This window comes from Lepus europaeus, chromosome 11, assembly GCF_033115175.1.
Source record: "Lepus europaeus isolate LE1 chromosome 11, mLepTim1.pri, whole genome shotgun sequence".
NCBI classification, from domain to species: Eukaryota; Metazoa; Chordata; class Mammalia; order Lagomorpha; family Leporidae; genus Lepus; species Lepus europaeus.
Window position 1 is genome coordinate 108,342,824 of NC_084837.1, and position 18,531 is coordinate 108,361,354.

At 50.8% G+C, this 18,531-nt stretch overlaps 1 protein-coding gene across 1 annotated transcript in view; it reads left to right on the plus strand.

The window, feature by feature from the left end:
* The window catches only part of TMC3 (transmembrane channel like 3), a 40,876-nt gene that overhangs the window by 17,388 nt on the left and 4,957 nt on the right, over nucleotides 1-18,531 (plus strand). Inside the window, exons 11-20 of the mRNA XM_062204846.1 lie at nucleotides 1,912-2,021; nucleotides 4,468-4,546; nucleotides 5,869-6,114; nucleotides 6,699-6,827; nucleotides 7,968-8,035; nucleotides 9,826-9,954; nucleotides 13,410-13,520; nucleotides 14,473-14,598; nucleotides 14,987-15,065; nucleotides 17,250-17,292. Coding sequence (XP_062060830.1) covers nucleotides 1,912-2,021; nucleotides 4,468-4,546; nucleotides 5,869-6,114; nucleotides 6,699-6,827; nucleotides 7,968-8,035; nucleotides 9,826-9,954; nucleotides 13,410-13,520; nucleotides 14,473-14,598; nucleotides 14,987-15,065; nucleotides 17,250-17,292 — 1,120 coding nt within the window. The remainder of the gene's footprint in view (nucleotides 1-1,911; nucleotides 2,022-4,467; nucleotides 4,547-5,868; nucleotides 6,115-6,698; nucleotides 6,828-7,967; nucleotides 8,036-9,825; nucleotides 9,955-13,409; nucleotides 13,521-14,472; nucleotides 14,599-14,986; nucleotides 15,066-17,249; nucleotides 17,293-18,531) is intronic.

An 18,531-nucleotide genomic window follows, 5' to 3' on the forward strand; every position in this document is an offset into this window, starting at 1 on the left:
ATCATTTTTAAAAAGAGAAAGAGATGATGGTGGGGGGGGGTACAGAGATGCCCTTTGCTGGTTCACTCCTTGAATGCCCACAACTGCTGGAGTGGACCAGATCAAAGCTGGCATCTGGAACTCAATTCAGGTCTCCATCACGGGTGGCAGAGGCCCAATTACTTGAGCCATCACTGCTGCCTCCCAGGGGCTGCATTGGTGAGAAGCTGGAGTCAGGAGCCAGAGCTGGAGCCAGAGTTAGAAATCAAATCCATGGGCTCGACACCGTGGCTCACTTGGTTAATCCTCTGCCTGCAGCGCCAGCATCCCATATAGGTGCCGGGTTCTAGTCTCGATTGCTCCTCTTCCAGTCCAGCTCTCTGCTGTGGCCCAGGAGTGCAGTGGAGGATGGCCCAGGTGCTTGGGCCCTGCACCCCATGGGAGACCAGGAGAAGCACCTGGCTCCTGGCTTTGGATCGGCGCAGCGCGCCAGCCATAGCAACCATTTCAGGGGTGAACCAACAGAAGGAAGACCTTTCTCTCTGTCTCTCTCTCTCTCTCTGTCTAGCTCCGCCTGTCAAATTAAAAAAAAAAGAAAGAAAGAAAAGAAATCAAATCCAGGCACCACAAGAGAGACAATGAGCAAACATCCACTCCTGGCTTCTGTATTTCTAAGTTACAGCTAAGGCTTCCAGAACCAGCTCCACATTCCAAGTGGCTTCTGTGAATATCCCCCTACATAAAAAGTACCAAGTGGGAGGCCGGGGGGCAACTTTAGAATTCTTTTTATAAAGCTTTATTTATTTGAAAGGCAGAGATACAGAGAGAGAGAGGGAGATTCAGAGAGAGGTCTTCTGTCTGCTGGTTCACTCCCCCAAAAGGCCACAATGGCCAGGGCTGGGCCCATTTGAAGCCAGGAGCTTCTTTCCCACCCCCCATGCAGATGCAGGGACCCAAGAACTTGGGCCAATTTCTGCTGCTTTCCCAGGCCATAGCAGAGTAACTGGATCAGAAGTGGGGCAGCCGGGACTCAAACAAGTGTCCATAGGGGATGCGGGCATGGCCGGTGCTGAAGATGGTGGCTTAACCCGCTAAGCCACAGTGCTGGGCCTAATTTTAGAATTCTTAATATTTGCTATTAGACTGTTGTTCTGAAAGTTTGTCTCAGTTAATCTGCAAAGACTCAAAGAGAGAAAAACAGCACAAAAACCACTCTTGTACCATTTCATGAAAATGCTGATCATCTTTAGGGATCTGAAATACCAAGTGCATAGGCAGCAGTTGGGTCATCAATTCCCCCATACGTATCAATCAACGTACCACAGTTTATTAAACACTGACACTGAACCAGGCCATTTTTTCCTATACTTCTGCTTCCTGCCAATTAAACACATTATGTAAATGTTTGTTTGTTTACAGATAGATGGATAGCTTTTTTTTAACAAAAATGCCACAAAATTATGTCCTATTTTAGCAGACACATCTCATCGTACCAGCTAAAAGTCCTCTTTATTTTGCCCTAAGCACAGAGAAGAAGGGCCAGGCATATGCCCTGGGTAATTAATTTTCCGTGTACAGAAGGAATATTAAATTACTTCTCTGCTTTCCTTTCTCTATTCATAATGGTTGCAGTTATTTTCATCTTCCAACCACGGCCAGCAAAGTATAAATAGAGTGAGGTTGTAATTGGAAAATGTGGTAAAGATGCTAGCAAGTGCCCAGTGCATGTGCAAATGTTCACGAGAGCTCCGAGGACGACAAAACCCATGGCAGAGCGGTGCTGGCCTCTTGAAAGAGGGGTGTTGAGCTGAGATTGAGGAAGATTGTCCACTTCAGAGTGGCCTGAGCCTGACGGAGTATTAAGCTAAGAGGCTGGGCTGTGCTGGGGGCCGGTGGCTGCAGTGTAGGGGGTGGCATGTGCTCTCTCGGCAGGTGAGCGTGGTGGTCTCCCTGGTCACCATGTTAGCACCGTCAGCCTTCGACCTCATCGCCGCCTTGGAGATGTACCATCCACGGACCACGCTGCGTTTCCAGCTGGCCAGGTAAGGGAGCCAGGGGCAGGAAGTGCCACGTGGTGGCTCCCCCATCTGCCCAGCCACCACGGGCGTGAAAGTCCCTCCAGAGCCAGGCCTTTGCTTCTTGTCTCCCAATGCTTGGCACAGGACTCTACCTGTGCGTGCAATGGGAGCGAAGCCGGAGATGGCAGGGGAAGGGGAGGAGCCGGATGACAAGGAGACAAGGAATGGATTGAAAGGTCCTGGAGAAGAGGAGGAGGAGGGGGGAGAGGAGGAGGGGAAGGGAGGAGTAGGTAGAGAAGAGGGCCAAGGAGATGACAGAATGTGTCTGACTTCTCTCCTCATTGAGTTTTCTCATGGCTTGGCTATGCATAGTGCAAGAGGACCCTGCCATTCTCCATACATGAGAGGAATAGTTCGTGTTTTGATAACAAAATCCCAAAAGCATGGACTCAAAGAGGCTCTTGTGGATATGCCTAGAAGCTTCTGGAGTCACCCAGGCCAGCCGGTGGCCCTGACAGCAGGTGCTATAGGCAAACCTGAGCAGCAGCAGGCCAGTGCATCTGAGAGGATGGCCTGGGACCCCCCCCCCCCCACACACACACACACAGGTGTGAGGCACCTGCATCATTTGTAGTGCTGGCCTCAGCGCTCTCCCCTCCCCCTCCAGGACCCTGGTTGCATCCGTGCCTCGGGCCCTCGGGTTGGGTTTGGGTGGGGTATTCACTCAGCTGGAGCCCAGGAGGGAGGTCAGAGCCTCGGCTACCTGACCCCCACCTCCCATCTCCATCTACACTGGTTTCGCTAGCTTTTCTCAAATGACACCTGAGAACATTCTGCAGCTTGCCACAGACCACTCTGGGAAGACTTGCCCTCCTCCAGGAGTCAGCCAGCATCTGGTGGCGAGGACCCAACAGTAAATGTTTTAGGTTTCACGGATTGTATAGTCTGTCCTAGCTACTCAATGCCAACACGGAAGGCGCCATGGACAATACACACAGGAGAGGGTGCAACCATGCTCTACCCCAGCCTGGAAGGCCGTAGCTTGCCAGCTCCCAGAATCCAACCATCATTTCAAAGACCAAAACAACAGGAGTAGAGTGAGCAAAATCTCACAGTCAAGAGAAGATCGGGGACCAGGCTCTCAGTCCCTGCCTCCTACCCCCGGGTCTTTCTGCCTTCCCCTTCTGCCCAGTATGGGAGAAGTGCCTTCCCCGGCTCCTTCCTCACTAGCAAGCAGTGGGGGAGAATCAATTCCATGATTGCATTTGGTCAAACAGCAATCCTATTACGCAGATTGGCCTCGTTATTCACGATCAAAACAAGGAAAACAGAGACATCAAGAGATTTAGGCTGGTGTCTGGAAATAAGCGCGAGACGCGTTTTGGTGCCATTAACTCCCCCGCGGATCATGGTGCCTTCAATCCGAGGCACAGTGAAACCCAAAGCAACGGTGATGCCAAGACGAAGGTGGTGAAACTGATGTGGTCTTTCCTTTAGCCCTCACTTGCTGTGTACCCTGAGGGCCTTGCCCTGTGTTGGACTCTGTGGATACAGGGCTAGAATCCGGGCACTGCCCCCAAGAGGGAAAGTCACCGTGAGTTGCCGTGATGTCCCACAGAGAAGCCTCCACCCTGGAGAAGAGATGGCTCAGCCTGTAGGAATGGCCACCTTGTCATCCCCTATCAACTGATGATGACTATGGCATGATTCCCCAAGCGCAACTGTTGCCCCATTGAACATGTGGAAGCCTTCCATTTTCTGTTCTCTATTCCCCAAACTTAAGAGTCAAGGCTGCATCTTGGGCTATCCCAATGATGGGTTTCTCAACACCTTCCAAGTCTAGGGAAACTGACGTCAAGTTGTGGGCCCCCGACTGGCACAGGCTGTCGCTGGCAGCTCCCCTTCGTGCAGAGCTGTCCACACCATAGCTGTCCTCACAGCCACTCCATGCTTTGGAGGGATCCAGCCGGCATCACAGAGGAAGAGCACTGAGCTCTGATGGTTGCATCCGGCTCTCTCTAACCCCGTGAACCTGAGCGTGTCACTTGGCTCCTCCCTGGCTCAGGCCACCTGCCCTGTAAGTGTGGTGTGGAGCTATGAGTACCTCACAGAGCTGTTGTGAGGACTAAATGAACCTGCATGGGAAATCTGGACAAGCCAGAGTGTGGCACGGAACACACACTTCACCCCGCGCTTCAGAGAGCTGCTTCCTAAAGCCACACTTTTTACTCTTGTATTGCTAAAATGCAGAACCAAGGTGGAACCCCTGAGAAGCCTGTGGAAAGATTCCCAGCCCCCTACGGAGCTACTGGAGCTGGGTGGATTCTGGAATTCTGTGTTTCAAACGCCTGCAAGGTGATCCTGCAGGAAGCCAAGTGTGGCAGCCACTGTCTCGGTCTATCTGTGAGGGTCTAGAACCGTGACCTTGCACGTGGTGGTCTTGTTTCTCAAGGTGGACTTGTGCTTTCAGGGTCCTTGTGCTGTATCTGGGCAATCTCTACAGTCTCATCATTGCTCTCCTGGACAAAGTGAACAGCATGAGCATTGAGGTGAGCTCTGCACCCTGCACCTGCACCCTGGCCCACCCCCCCAACCTTCCCCTCCTCCACACACCAGGCTCATTGCTGGCGTCATGTCCAAATGAGGTTGTGGTTTTCTCAAGGTGAGGATAGAAAAAGCAGCCCCATTTCCCAGATAAAGAAACCGAGGCCACAGAGACAGAGCTTGGAGAAGAGCCTGAGGCTGCCGAGTCCATGTCTTTTTGCACCACACCACTGCGTCTCCTTTTCCAATAAGAGAACCAATCGACAGCTACTGCAAGTGATCCTGGGGGAAGTGACAGGCCACGGGACTCCCTCAGAAAACCAGGAGAGGAGAACCATCTCATGAGAATTAGATCAGCCTGGGCCCCACCATCCCAGCCTGCAGGAGCCTCCATTCCCAGCCTGGGGGAGCTGTGCTGTCCATTTTCACCCTAGTCCACCTGGAGAATACAAAGGGGGAAAAAGAGACCCTCCGTAGGGCTGTCTGCCCAAGGAATATCCTACTCGCCTCCCATTTCAAGGCTTACAGGCAGAGGAAGCCATAGGCCTCGTGCTTTCTCACTCAGCGAGTTGAAGTTAGATCTGGGTCCCTTCCTATCACCGACAAGCAACATGGCCTTGGACCCTGGACTTTTACTCAGAGTTTCAGTCTCCCCGTGTGAACACGGGGGATAATCCTTACCCGAAACTCTCGTGAAGTGTGAGAAGAGATACCCTGTGGTACCTAGCACAGTATCCGACACCTGCTGGGACCAATAGAGGCTCCTGCCCCACTGTGTTCCATTATGTGATTGTGGGGGCTGATGGCAATCAAGTAGCTGGAGGGAGGGAGGGAGGGAGAGAGAGAGAGAAAGAGAGAGAGAGGATTTGCCAGCAATGCAATGATAGCTTTGGTGTCCAGAATATTTTTTTTTAATTTTTATTTAACTTGATTTTTGTTTATCTGAGAGACACAGAGAAAGTTCCCATCCACTGGCTCACTCCCCAAGTGCCCACAGCAGTGGGGGTGGGGAGGGAATATGGGTCAGGACAGGGCTAGAACAGGGAACCAGGAACCAGGAACTCAATCCAGATAACCCATTTGGGTGGCAGGGACCCACGTACCTGGGACATCATCCGCTGCCTCCCAGGGTGTGCATTAGCAGGAAGCTGGGATCAAGAATGGAGCTGGGACTGCAACCCAGGGCTCCAGTATGAGTTGTGGCGCCCCCAAGTGGCAGCTTAACCACTATGCTGAACTCACGCCCCTGTGATGGAGTCTTATTTATAAACACATGAACACCTCCTTGTCCCTCCTTCCCTTCATCCCTTCCTCCTTCTCTCCGTAGGAAACTGCTACCAAAAACAACGCAAGTTACTGGATGGATCCTCCTGCCTTGTTGGCCACCAGGACAGGTCCTGGAGAAGGGAGTTGGTCCACAGCTCAGCCTGGCGCAGGGCCCAAGAGAAACAGCACCTGGTCCTTGGAAGAGACCAGCATTCCCACCTCTACCACGCCTCTCACCAAGGCCAACAAGACCATGCTCTACCCCCAGCGTCTGCAAGGCCAGTGCTGGGAAACATACGTGGGCCAGGTGCTTCCCTTAGCCCTAACAAAGCCCTCCACGTGCCTCCCGTCCTTGACCCCAGCAACAATCCAAGATGTCATTGTCCCTAAGGTTCAGTGAGGTTTATGATTTCCCAGCTCTCAAAATGAATACTGACAGTCACGCAACACTGACTGTCCTAGGAGCTCAGTCCTCCTGAGAGTCCTATTTCTATCACCCTAAAAGCATCAAGGAGGAAGTTGAGGCACAAATGATTGAGTAACTTGCCCGATGACACCAGTCCTAAAGATTGAAGACCCAAACCGACCGTCTGCTCCCCAATCTGCCCTTTGCCCTTAATCTTGTACAATTGACCCCACCCGGGAGACATTGTCTGCTGGCTATGAGTTGTGAGCTTCCAGAAGTTTCTGAGGCTCAGGACCATAGAGTCTTCCCTCATTTTGTGTGATGCTGCCTGGGATACCAACATGCAAATACAAATTGACAAATAGCTATTGTGCACCCGTGAAGTGCAGAGACTGCTGGCTTGGGCCCTCCCTCTCGGGTGGGGCGGGCAGTAGGAGGGGCCCAAGGTGGGGCTGGCGGCATGGGAGGACACTCCTGTGTTTCAGGAGATGCTGAAGCTGTCCATCATTGACATGCTGTTCACCGTGGCCAGCATCCTGCTCATCGACTTCTTCCGAGGCCTTTTTGTTCGGTATTTGAGTGACTACTGGTGCTGGGACCTGGAGAGCAAGTTTGTAAGTAAAGCCCTGGGTCTTCCTTACCTGGGGAGGCCCATGCAGAGAAGATGGGTCAGGGTGCAGGGAGGGGCGTACACAGCTAAGTGTCCACCACCTTCTCACACTTGCCATCTGCTGGGGTGGACACACAGGCACCGTTCTCCCACCGGGGCAAAGAACGCCATATACAAAGGGTACTTCAAGAAATTCCTGGACAATGGAATTAAAAGCTTGAGTTGACTTCTTGTTAAAGAAGATGTATGTTATTTATTTATTTGAAAGGCAATGCAATAGAGAGAGATAGAGAAACAGAGACAGACAGAAATCTTCCATCTGCTGCTTAAATCTTCCATCTGCTGCTTCTCTCCCCAAATACCTACAACAGTCAGGGCCAGGCCAGGCTGAAGCCAGGAGCCAGGAGCTTCAGCTGGGTCTCACACATGGGTGCAGGGGCCCTAACACCTGAGCCATCATCAACTGCCTTCCCAGACGCATTAACAGGAAGCTGGGTCAGAAACAGAACAGCTGGGGCCGGCGCTGTGGTGCAACAGGTTAATGCCCTGGCCTGCAGTGCCCGCATCCTATATGGGTGCCAGTTTGAGACCTGGCTGCTCCACTTCTGATCCAGCTCTCTGCTATGGCCTGGGAAAGCAGTAGAAGTTGGCCCAAGTGCACCCACATGGGAGACCTGGAAGAAGCTCCTGGCTCCTGGCTTTGGATCTGCACAGCTCCAGCTGTTGCAGCCAATTGGAAAATGAACCAGCAGATGGAAAACCTCTCTCTCTCTCTTTGCCTCTCCTCTCTCTGTGTAACTCTGACTTTCAAATAAATAAATCTTTAATTAAAAAAAAAAGAGGTGGAGCAGCCAGAACAAGCACTTCAGTATGGGATGCCGGTCCCAAAAGACTGTTTATTTCAGCGCAAAAGAACGTTTAAATCCATGCCCATGAGGAGTTTTCAAAAAGTCCCTGGAAATGTGTATTAACAGAAATCCATGCATGGATTTCAAAAAAATGTTTTAGAGCAAAATAAAATGGCCTTTGAATTCCTCGAACCCTTTGAAATGCCTTTGAGTGGGACTAGATGCACTGATTTGTGCAAAGAGCATTAGACAATTTTTTTTCCTAATGTAGAGGCTCATTTTTTTCTCTCCTGCAGCCTGAGTATGGGGAATTCAAGATAGCAGAGAATGTGCTGCATTTAGTCTACAACCAAGGGATGATTTGGTAGGTACCAACGCTGCTTCTTGCCTGGGCTTCCAGGCCATCTGGGCTCGCACGGTCCGTAGTCTGCATGGGACATGATGGTGATCAACACAGCCAGAGGCAGTCAGATAGGAGTGTCTGATTGGGCTGTGTCATGTGTGCAGTCGTTTTATTAATGGTTTTCTGAGGGTTTTGCAGATGTGACAGATGGAGGGATTAATCCGTTTTTAAGCCATTATTGGTCACAGAAAAATCTGCCCAGGAAGCAGTAGAATCACCCCTGGGGAGGGAGGTTGCCTCTCCCCCGGGGGAACTTCAGGAGCTTGGGGGTCACAGCTGGGAGGACCTGGCCTGTCCTGCCCTTGGCTGCCCAGGTGTCTGAGCTCAGGAGCACTCCGTAAGTGATGTCACCATCTCTGGTTTGATGTATTGCGCCACCAATAATGCGATTGGTGCAAACACAAGCTAGTAGAGAGAAATTAGAACACTCTTCAGAATCAGTGTGTGCAAAACTCAGAGGAATAAAGAAACGCCCTCTGACCAAATGTCATGCTCTTATCATCTACTGCATTTTACAGAGCATCTTCACAAATATACCTTGAAAAATCACGTGCAGTGTTTACTTAATATGCGGTACAGTTTAGGCACTTCTGTACCCGTAGGGACGTATGTAACCCTGACAGTAACACCACAGGGTGACTCACTATTATTCTCCCCATTTTTTTAAAGATTTTATTTATTTATTTATTTGAAAGTCAGAGTTACACAGAGAGAGAGAGAGAGGTGGGGGGGGAGGGACAAAGAGAAAGAGAGAGGTCTTCTATCCACAGGTTCACTCCCCAAATAGCCACAACAGCCAAAGCTGGACTGATCCAAAGCCAGGAGCCAGGAGCTTCTTCCAGGTCTCCCATGCAGGTGGAGGGGCCCAAATACTTGTTCCATCCTCCACTGCTTTTCCAAGCCACAGCAGAGAGCTGGATCAGAAAAGGAGCAGCTGGGACACCAATTAGTGCCCCTATAGGATGACGGAGCTGTACGTAGAGGCTTCACCTAACTACATCAAGTAATCAAGTATTATATCAAACACACACCCAGTACCAACTGATTTAAACTCAAAGTCGGAAGACCTGGGATCTGCCCTGAGTTGGGGTCTGTAGGGTGACTGGGATGGTGCAGTGCTGATCTCTCAGCCCAGCTTGTGGACTCCCGTGCATGTACCACGTGAGATCCCAAGGAGGCGTGCTTCCAGCAGTAGCACATCTTTGGGCACATCACTCAGCTTTCCCAGACCCGCCTTCCATGTAATGTTGAACACTCACCCCTCCTTTCACAAACGCAGAAGCTTACGTGAGCTAAGATGTGCAAAATTGCTCAGCACGATGTCCAGCCAGAGAAGCTGATCACCATATGCTGATCCAACCTGAACGTGTAGAACTTGTTAGGCACATACAGGAAAATCCGGGCTTTCCCTAAGTTGTAGCTGCCCGGGATGGGCCTCCCCACTGCCTCCAGAGGGGGTCGTTGCTTCTTAGTTGTGAAGATAGAGACCAGTGTTTGCTGTTTCTTTCCAAAGTAGGATCGCGACACAGCATCTGCGGTGACTTCTCTTACTCAGAAAGGTAGAAGGCAGGGGTCTCAGACCTTCTGACAGTGCCTCTAGATCTTTGAGCATGAGCTACAAACCCCCAAAGTCTCAGAACCAGGTTCTTCCCTGGGGCTTCTGGTCGCCGGGGCTTCCAGACTCAGGACCACAGCCCCGGGAGAACCAGTGGAGGAGGGCGCGTGCACACAGACCTTCCTTGTGCTTCCAGGATGGGTGCCTTCTTCTCGCCCTGCCTCCCAGCGTTCAACGTTCTCAAGCTCATCGGGCTCATGTACCTGCGGAGCTGGGCTGTGCTGACCTGCAACGTGCCCCACCAGCAAGTATTTCGGGCATCCAGGTCAGTAAGACAAGGTCCACCTGGTGCAGAGAACATAATCTTTCTGCAGGCGGGTCCTGCAGCAGGGGCAAACAACCCCCCCACACACACACACACACACACACACACCAGCTCTTTCTCTAACAAAACCCTGGCCTGCCTCCTGTCTTGTTTTCCCCGTGAAACCATTGTCTTCACCTTGGAATTCATCATTGCTGCACTTCAGCTCATAATTGGTTTCAGAATTTTTTTTTAAAAGATTTATTTATTTATTTGAGAGGCAGAGTTGCAGAGAGGTGGAGAAACAGAGAGAAAGGTCTTCCGTCCACTGGTTCATGCCCCAGATGGCTGCAATGGCCAGAGCTGAAGCTGGGAGCCAGTAGCTTCTTCCTGGTCTCTCACGTGGGTTCAGGGGCCCAAGCATTTGGGTCATCTTCCACTGCTTTCCCAGGCCATAGCAGGGAGCTGGAGCAGCCAAGACTTGAACTGGCGCCCATATGGGATGCCGGCACTGCAGGCAGAGGCTTAGCCTACTACACCACAGCGCTGGCCCTCAAAATTTGTTTTAAAAACCTTTTACTGAAGTGTAATAATCATTTAGGTGAAATGGGTAAATCACAAATTTTCACAAGCTGAACACAAGTATGTAACCAGCACCCAGCAAACAGAAACAGAACCCAGATGACACCCAGACCACTGCCTACTTGTGCTGGATCCCGATCATTCCTGCCTTCCTCTGGCCCGATCTGGTTTACCGAGCATTTTCCTGGGTGTCAATGGAGTTGCACAGAGAGTACGCTCCCTGTGCTCTGTTCCTTTCCCTCATCGTAGTATTTGTGAGATTCAGCTCACGGAAATATCTGTGTCCGTGCTACTGCCGGTGGGCATGTCCCACTCTCGGCACAGGGAGAGACACTGGCTTGAACGTGTTCATAGGTGTCTTTTGTTGGGTCTACACCCGTGAGTGCAATTACTGCGTCACAGGGCCTACGTATGCTCACCTACAATAGACAGCACCGAAAAGTTTCCCAAAGTGCTTGGGCCATTTTCCTCATCCACCAGGACCACATGTTCTTGTTTTTCTACAACCGTGCAAACGTGTCCATTTTTGTATTTTTCGCTGTAGCCTTTTTGGTGAATACCTAACCCTTTTTGAGCACCTTCATTAGAGCTCAGTTGCTTTATTTTAACACAATAGTTCAATAGCTATGTGTGTCTGCATTGATGATTTTTAAACTTTTTAGCTATGAGCTTGGTGACAACGCATAGGAGGGTAATCCAAAGTTTGTGGGGGAAATGGAATTAAAAAATGTTTATTTGGGTGCAGAAATTTTTGAAAGCCATGCATTGCTTTCTCACAGTATGCATTTTCCATGAAGTTTCTGGAGATCTCTTGTACTTACATTTCACCTGGTTGACCAGTCCATGCACCTGTATGCATTGAGATATACAATAATTCCTTGGTATCTGCAAAAAAAAAAAAATTGTTCCAGGTCCCCCTGTGGATAGCAAAATCCATGGATGGATGCTCAGGTCCCTTCTAGAAAATCCCATAGTGTTTGTGTATAACCTATGCACCTCCTTCCACATCATCTCTAGGCTATTTATAATGCTTAGGACAATGTAAATATGATGGGATTGGTGTGATTCTGTAATGACTAGGGGACATGAAAGTGTTCTGTACGTGTTCAGTACAGGTGCAACTTTTTTAAAGGTGCAATTATTTATTTGAAAGGCAGAGTTACAGAGAGAGAGGGAGAGGCAAAGAGAGAGCGAGAGATCATCCACTTGCTGGTTTACACCCCAGATGGCCACAACAGCCAAGGCCAAGCCAGGCCAAAATTAGGAGCTTCATCCAGATCTCCCACATGGATGGCAGGGTTCCAAGCACTTGGATCATCCTCTGCTGCCTTCCCAGGCACATTAGCAGGGAGCTGGATTAGAAGTAGGACTCAAATTGGCACCCATATGGTATGCTGGCACTGCAGGTAGCAGCTCAACCTGCTGCGCCACAGCACTGGCCCCCAGATGCAACTTTTCTTTAGTAAGTTTGGTCGGCACTTGGTGGACTCCAAGGTTGCAGAACCCATGGACATAGAAGGCTGATGGGTTTTATATATTCACATATGTGTGTTTTTTATGTTTATATATGTGATCTTTAGGTGTGTGTATGTGTGTGTCTATGTGTACACACACACCAAGGGGCACTTCAAAAAGACATGGAAAATAGGGCCGGCGCCATGGCTTAACAGGCTAATCCTCCGCCTTGTGGCGCTGGCACACCGGGTTCTAGTCCTGGTTGGGGCGCCGGATTCTATCCCGGTTGCCCCTCTTCCAGGCCAGCTCTCTGCTATGGCCCGGGAAGGCAGTGGAGGATGGCCCAAGTCCTTGGGCCCTGCACCCGCATGGGAGACCAGGAGAAGCACCTGGCTCCTGGCTTCGGATTAGCGAGATGCACCGCCCGCAGCGGCCATTGGAGGGTGAACCAACGGCAAAAAGGAAGACCTTTCTCTCTGTCTCTCTCTCTCACTATCCACTCTGCCTGTCAAAAAAAAAAAAAAAAAAAAAAAGACATGGAAAATAGAAGTAAAAGATTTATTTTGGTGTAAAAACTTTGAAATCCTTGCATAGTTTTTAAATAGTAATAATTTTCCTTGAAGACCCTGGAGTGTGTTGAGGGGAATCACAAAGTAGCACCCATCCCCTTGCTGTACTCTGTACCCCTGACCTTGTCCGTTCCCTTCAAGCCCTGTCTACTTCATGAGAGGGGGGGAGAGAGGGAGAGAGGGAAAGAGCGAGAGCGAGTGAGCGAGAGAGAAACCGATGGGCAGAGGGTGTGCTAGCTGGGTACCACCAGACTGACTGACCACTCACTCCCTGCTCAGAACGCTGGACAGAGCCTTGCCCACCAAACAGGTCCAAGCTGCCCTCAGGGGAGGCCTGCGCAACCAGGCTCCCTAATACCAAGGCATCACCTTGAGCAGCCAGCAGTGAGAGCCAGAGCTCCTCCAAGTGAGAGAATCAAAAATCATAGCAAGAGAGCCAAAGCATCCTGAGACATGAGAGGAAAAGTCAAGGCTGGAAACAGGAGAGGGAACCATTTGGTGAGGACCCAGGCGGATGGGAAGCAGTTCTAAGATTTTTCCATAAATTGAGTTTCTTTTGGAGGAGCCCTGGGCGCAGGGTAGGCTCATGGCTCTCCTGGTTGGCAGTGGACAGGTACTCGTCAAGTGTTAGCAGGCAGGTGGGAGGGTCTGGGGAGCCCTTAGGGCACCCATTGGAGGTCTCTAAGCTTCCTGTGATCTTCGACACAACCATTCCTAGGAGCAGCAAGTTGAGTTTGTGTGTATGTGTGTGTGTGTATTGGCAGAGATTTGGGGGTGGGAGCCTTGGGGTCACTGCTTTGGACGTGTTCATCCTCGGCAGGTGGCTGCGGGCGGCACACAGCACAGGGCATTCCTTGGTTTCCTCTGCAGGTCCAACAACTTCTACTTGGCCACGCTGCTGTTCATGCTGTTCCTGTGCATGCTGCCCACGGTTTTCGCTATCGTCCGGTACAAGCCGTCTCCCAACTGCGGGCCGTTCAGGTGAGTTATTTCCAGTGCCTGGAGACACTGTGACCTAGGGGAATACCGAACTTTCCCCTGAGTCACAGAATGGCATGGCCGGGGGGGGGGGGGGGGGGGCACTCCTTTGAGTACAAGACCAGTGCTCTTTCCCTAAGAGCAAGCCACTCTCCATTATAATCATCTCTGTTTGTGTTATAAAGATATAGCCCAGGTAGCAAGCGTTTGGCCCAATGGTTAAGATACCCGTTTTCCATATTGGAGTACTTGGGTTTGAGTCCCGGCTCTGGCTCCAGATTCCAGCTTCCTCCTAATGCAGACCCTGGGAGGCAGCAGGCAATGGTTCATCCAGTCGAGTTCCTGCCTCCCATGTGGGAGACCTGGATTGAGTTCTCAGCACCCAGGCACTGGGAAAGAGAACCAGCAGATGGGATCCCATTCTCTCTCTCTCTCCCTCTCTCTCCCTCTCTCTCTCTGTTTGCCTTTCAAATAACTTTTTAAGAATAAGACACAGCCCTTTTTAAAATCAAAAAAGGTAACAGCACTGCTCTATGCTAGAGAGAAGTTCTACTGATCAAAACCCAGGAGGCTTTTATTAAAATGGAGTCCGCATCACGTTTTATTCTACACTCTCTAGCTGTGCCCAGACCGAAACCCCTAAAGGCCACGTGCACCTAGTGTTCGTTTTACTTGAATCTGGGTAAAGCACATATGTAATATGTAGAGTGTCCCTTTTAGTACACGATTACAACACGCACACACAGTGTTGTCACTGGCCCCCACCCTCAACCCTACCTGTGATGTCATGCAATGGCTGCTTCATATAAAGCCGTCTTAGGAACGCTGTGCATGTTGTTTGTAACTCACTTGGAGAATCGCCCTCAAAGCATCCAGCCACCTTATGATATCGCGTGGCAGCATCCTTCTGCCAGAAGCAGTAATCGCTGGAGCCACGTTTCTCTGCTTCTCACAGTGGACAGGAGAAAATGTACGACATCGTGTCGGAAACGATCGAGAACGACTTCCCTGCCTGGTTTGGCTCCGTGGTCGGCTACATCAGCAGCCCTGTGGTCATCCTGCCCGCCGTGCTGCTTCTCTTGTGAGTGCTACACCTGCCAGCTTGGGGGGTGGGGTGGGGGTGGGGGTGGGAAGACTTCTCTGAATTCGGGCAACAGCACCACACCGCTTTCTGGTGATTTTATCAAATCCATTCATTCCTGCAAAAATCCTTTGTGGGGGATCTGATGACCTCGGCAGACTCCGAGTTGCCCCCCCTCCCAGAGTCACGGGCTACTGGTGGCAAAGACATAGCCCCCAGGTCCCACAGCTGCCTCCCAGGGCTTGAGGACTTGCTGATATATTTGGTCCCAGTGGAGGTGCCGGGGGTAGCTCACATCTGGTCCGGGGGCCCCTCGTTGCCGCCAAGCCACAGGAGCAGGGAAGGTGCGGGAGCCGTGCAGTCACCACGCTGTGTCTTCCTGTCTTAGCATGCTCATCTACTACCTTCAGAGCATCGCGCGCTCGCTCAGGCTCAGCAACCAGCAGCTCAGAGTGCAGATCCAAAACGCAAGTATCCCAGGGACTTCGCCGTGCTCGGCACATGTCCACCACGTGGCTGGGCTCTTGCCGGCGGGGAACCAGGAGACCCTGTCCAAAAGTCCACGGAAAAGGGAATTACCAGATAATGCTTGTTTTGATGCAGAAATGTTGAATCCCCTGCACAGGGGGAGTCTTCAGAAAATTCATGGAAAATGCATTTTAGGAAAAAACTATGCTTGGATTTCAAATTTTTTGCACCAAATTAAGCTTATCTTCTAACTTCATTTCTTTTTTCTATCAACTTGTGGAAGCATCCTGATAAGGCAAGGTCGTATTTTCAAGTCACTGTGGCTCTTGGCTACCACCCCCCAAGACCTCCCGAGGAACATCTGAGGCTGCCCGATGCCAGCTCAGAGCTGCCGGGGACAAGCCAGCTTGTGATTGTCATCCTGTGCAAGGAACCTTGCTGATGCATGGCTCATGTTGTGGCCACAGCAGCCCCCCGTGTGCCAGGTGCCCCTGCAGGCCCTGGGAGAGACAGGGTCCTTTCTCCACCCTGGGCCAACGTGGGCAGCTGAGCCAAAGAGGTTGGCTTACACCCAAAGATCCACCTCGTCCCCTCCTGTGGACGCTGGCCGTCAGTCAGCCCCTCCTCTCCCACCATGGCTTCCCTTCCTCTGTGCACCCCATAAGGATCAGGACCAGGATGAGGCCAGGGAGGCCCCCAGCATGGCAAATTTAAGGAAGTTCTCCAACAGTCATGCCAACCCTACTCAGTCTCACCCCTGAGAATGAGTTCCTCCTTAAATACGGCATCCTCACTCACCTCACCACAGCACCAGACCCTCTTGCAAAGACCCCTTCTACCTGTTTCAATTAAGAAAACAGAAATCTCATAAATATCAAATCATGCTTTAAAAAAAAAAAAAAGCCAAATGAGAAATTCATCTGGAATTGCAAAGGACATTTCTGCAGAAACACCTCTCTCTCTCTCTCTCTCTCTCTCTCTCTCTCTCTGCAGCAATGTGAATGTACATGAGGGTACTTAAGAAAACTCATGGAAAATGGAATTAAAATATAAGTTTATTTTCATGCAAAAACATTTGAAATCCATGCATAGTGGTTTTTTCATTAAAAAGTGTATAAGAAATGCATATTATGAGAAACTATACATGAGTTTAAGTTTTTTGAGGTTTTATTTATTTATATTTTTTTGCACCAAAATAAACTTATCTTGGGGCAGGTAATGTGGCACAGTGTGTTAGGCCACTGCTGAGGATGGGAGTGCTGGGTTGCATCCTAATACACTTGTGATCCAGCTCCCTGCTTAGGTACCTGGGAAGCAGCAGAAGATGGCCCAAGAGCTTGGGCTCTGGCCAACTATGCGGGAGACCCGGATGGAGGTCCTGGCTCCCGGCTTTGGCCTGGCCCAGCCGTCTGCTGTTGCAGGCATTTGGGGAGTGAACCAGTAGATGGAAGATCTCTGTCTCTCCCCATTCCTCCCTCTTACTCTGTCACTCTGCCTTTAAAATACATAAGTAGGCCTGCGCCGCGGCTCACTAGGCTAATCCTCTGCCTGCGGCGCCGGCACCCCGGGTTCTAGTCCCAGCTGGGGCACCGGATTCTGTCCCGGTTGCCCCTCTTCCAGGCCAGCTCTCTGCTGTGGCCAGGGAGTGCAGTGGAGGATGGCCCAAGTGCTTGGGCCCTGCACCCCATGGGAGACCAGGAGAAGCACCTGGCTCCTGGCTTCGGATTGGCACAGCGCGCTGGCCATAGCGGCCATTTGGGGGGTGAACCAATGGTAAAAGGAAGACTTTTCTCTCTGTCTCTCTCCCTGTCTAACTCTGCCTGTCAAAAAAAAAAAAAAAAAAAGTAAATCTTTTTTTAAAAATAAATTGTCTTTTAATCCCGTTTTCCATGAGTGTTTTGAAGTCTCCCCTTGCATTTTCTCCTTTAGGCCTCATCAGGCTGTGACTGGCAGGATCTGCACACGGCCTGGGCACTAGCTGTCCCCTCACACAATGGTGGGAACACCCAGCTCATAGCGCTCTGGATTTCCTCACTCAAGTCAGGGGCCTGAGCCCAGAGCAGCCCAGCCCCAGGGGTTGACGCCCAGTGACATACACCTAGTTTTCCCTTGAAGTGTGGTACTTCCTCCTGGTTCTTGCTAACCCCAAAACAAACATGATGATAATCATTTGTGTGTTTTAGGCACGATCTGAAGATAAGAAAAAGGTTGCCCAAATGGTAGAAGGTAAGCCCTTGCTTTTTTTTTTTAATGCAGAGTGTTCTTTGTGGTCACTAATATACACAGTACCAAAAAAATGTACTGCATGTGAGCAAAATCGACATTTGAGACTTGATTATTGTACATAGCTCTGGTCTCTACTCTTGAGGAACTGTGGTTTTTCTACTTCCTATGTGTTGAATTCTTTTTTTTTAATTTGTTTATTTAATTGAAAGTCAGAGTTACACAGAGAGAGAAGAGGGGGAAAGAGAGAGAGAGAGAGAGAGGACTTCTATCTGCTGGTTCACTCCCCAACTGGCCACAGTGGCCAGAGCTGTGCCAATCCAAAGCCAAGAACCAGGAGCTTCCTCTGGGTCTCCCACATGAATTCAGGGGCCCAAGGACTTGGGCCATCCTCTACTGCTTTCCCAGGCCATAGCAGAGAGCTGGATCAGAAGTGGAGCAGCCAGGACTTGAACCGGAGCCCATATGGGATGCCGGCACTGCAGGTGGCGGCTTTACCTGCTACACCACAGCGCCAGCCTCTGTGTTGAATTCTTTATTTAGTGGAGGGTAAAGCTTGGGATTATAGAGTGAATCGAGCATCCATCATGGTAAAAATTAAAAGAAAAATCAGAAAGGAAGGTGGAGTGAGGGAGGCTGGGAGGGTAGGGTGAGAAGTACCCGTATGCTCTGCAAACCATGTGCATTAAACACAGGACATTTGTTCCCTTTATGTGAATTTTAAAATTTAACAAATGCGGAGTCCTCATCTCTCTTGCTGGCCATTTGAACATAGACCAGTTGTAGAAGGTACTTGAAGGTACTCTGCCCCAAAGCTTGCAGAAAATTCAAAATTCACAAGGCACAGCAAAATCCAACCTGCTGCTGCCAGTGCTGGTTGGGACCTCCCTTTCTCCATCACGCCCCCTCCTGTGTGAATAATCCCCAGGGATCAGAAGGGAGCTTTGGAGGAGGGGAAAATAGCACTTGAGTCTGGAGGACCCCCCCCCTTTCCTGTGCCCTGCCCTTCCCTGGCCTCCGCTCCCAGGGCTCCGCTCCCCCAGGGCCCGACTTCCTTAGGTTCCATCTTCTTGGTCCCATCCCCGCAGAGCGATGCTGGCTGCACAGGCCCAGCTCCAAGAACAGGTTGCTGGGTAAGGCAGCACCAGCTGGGCACTCCCTGGGTGTGGGGCGGGGGAGCTGCCTCCTAGCAAGGACAGCAGGCCCGGGAGCAGAGGCTTGAGAGAGGGGGATGGGGCGCAC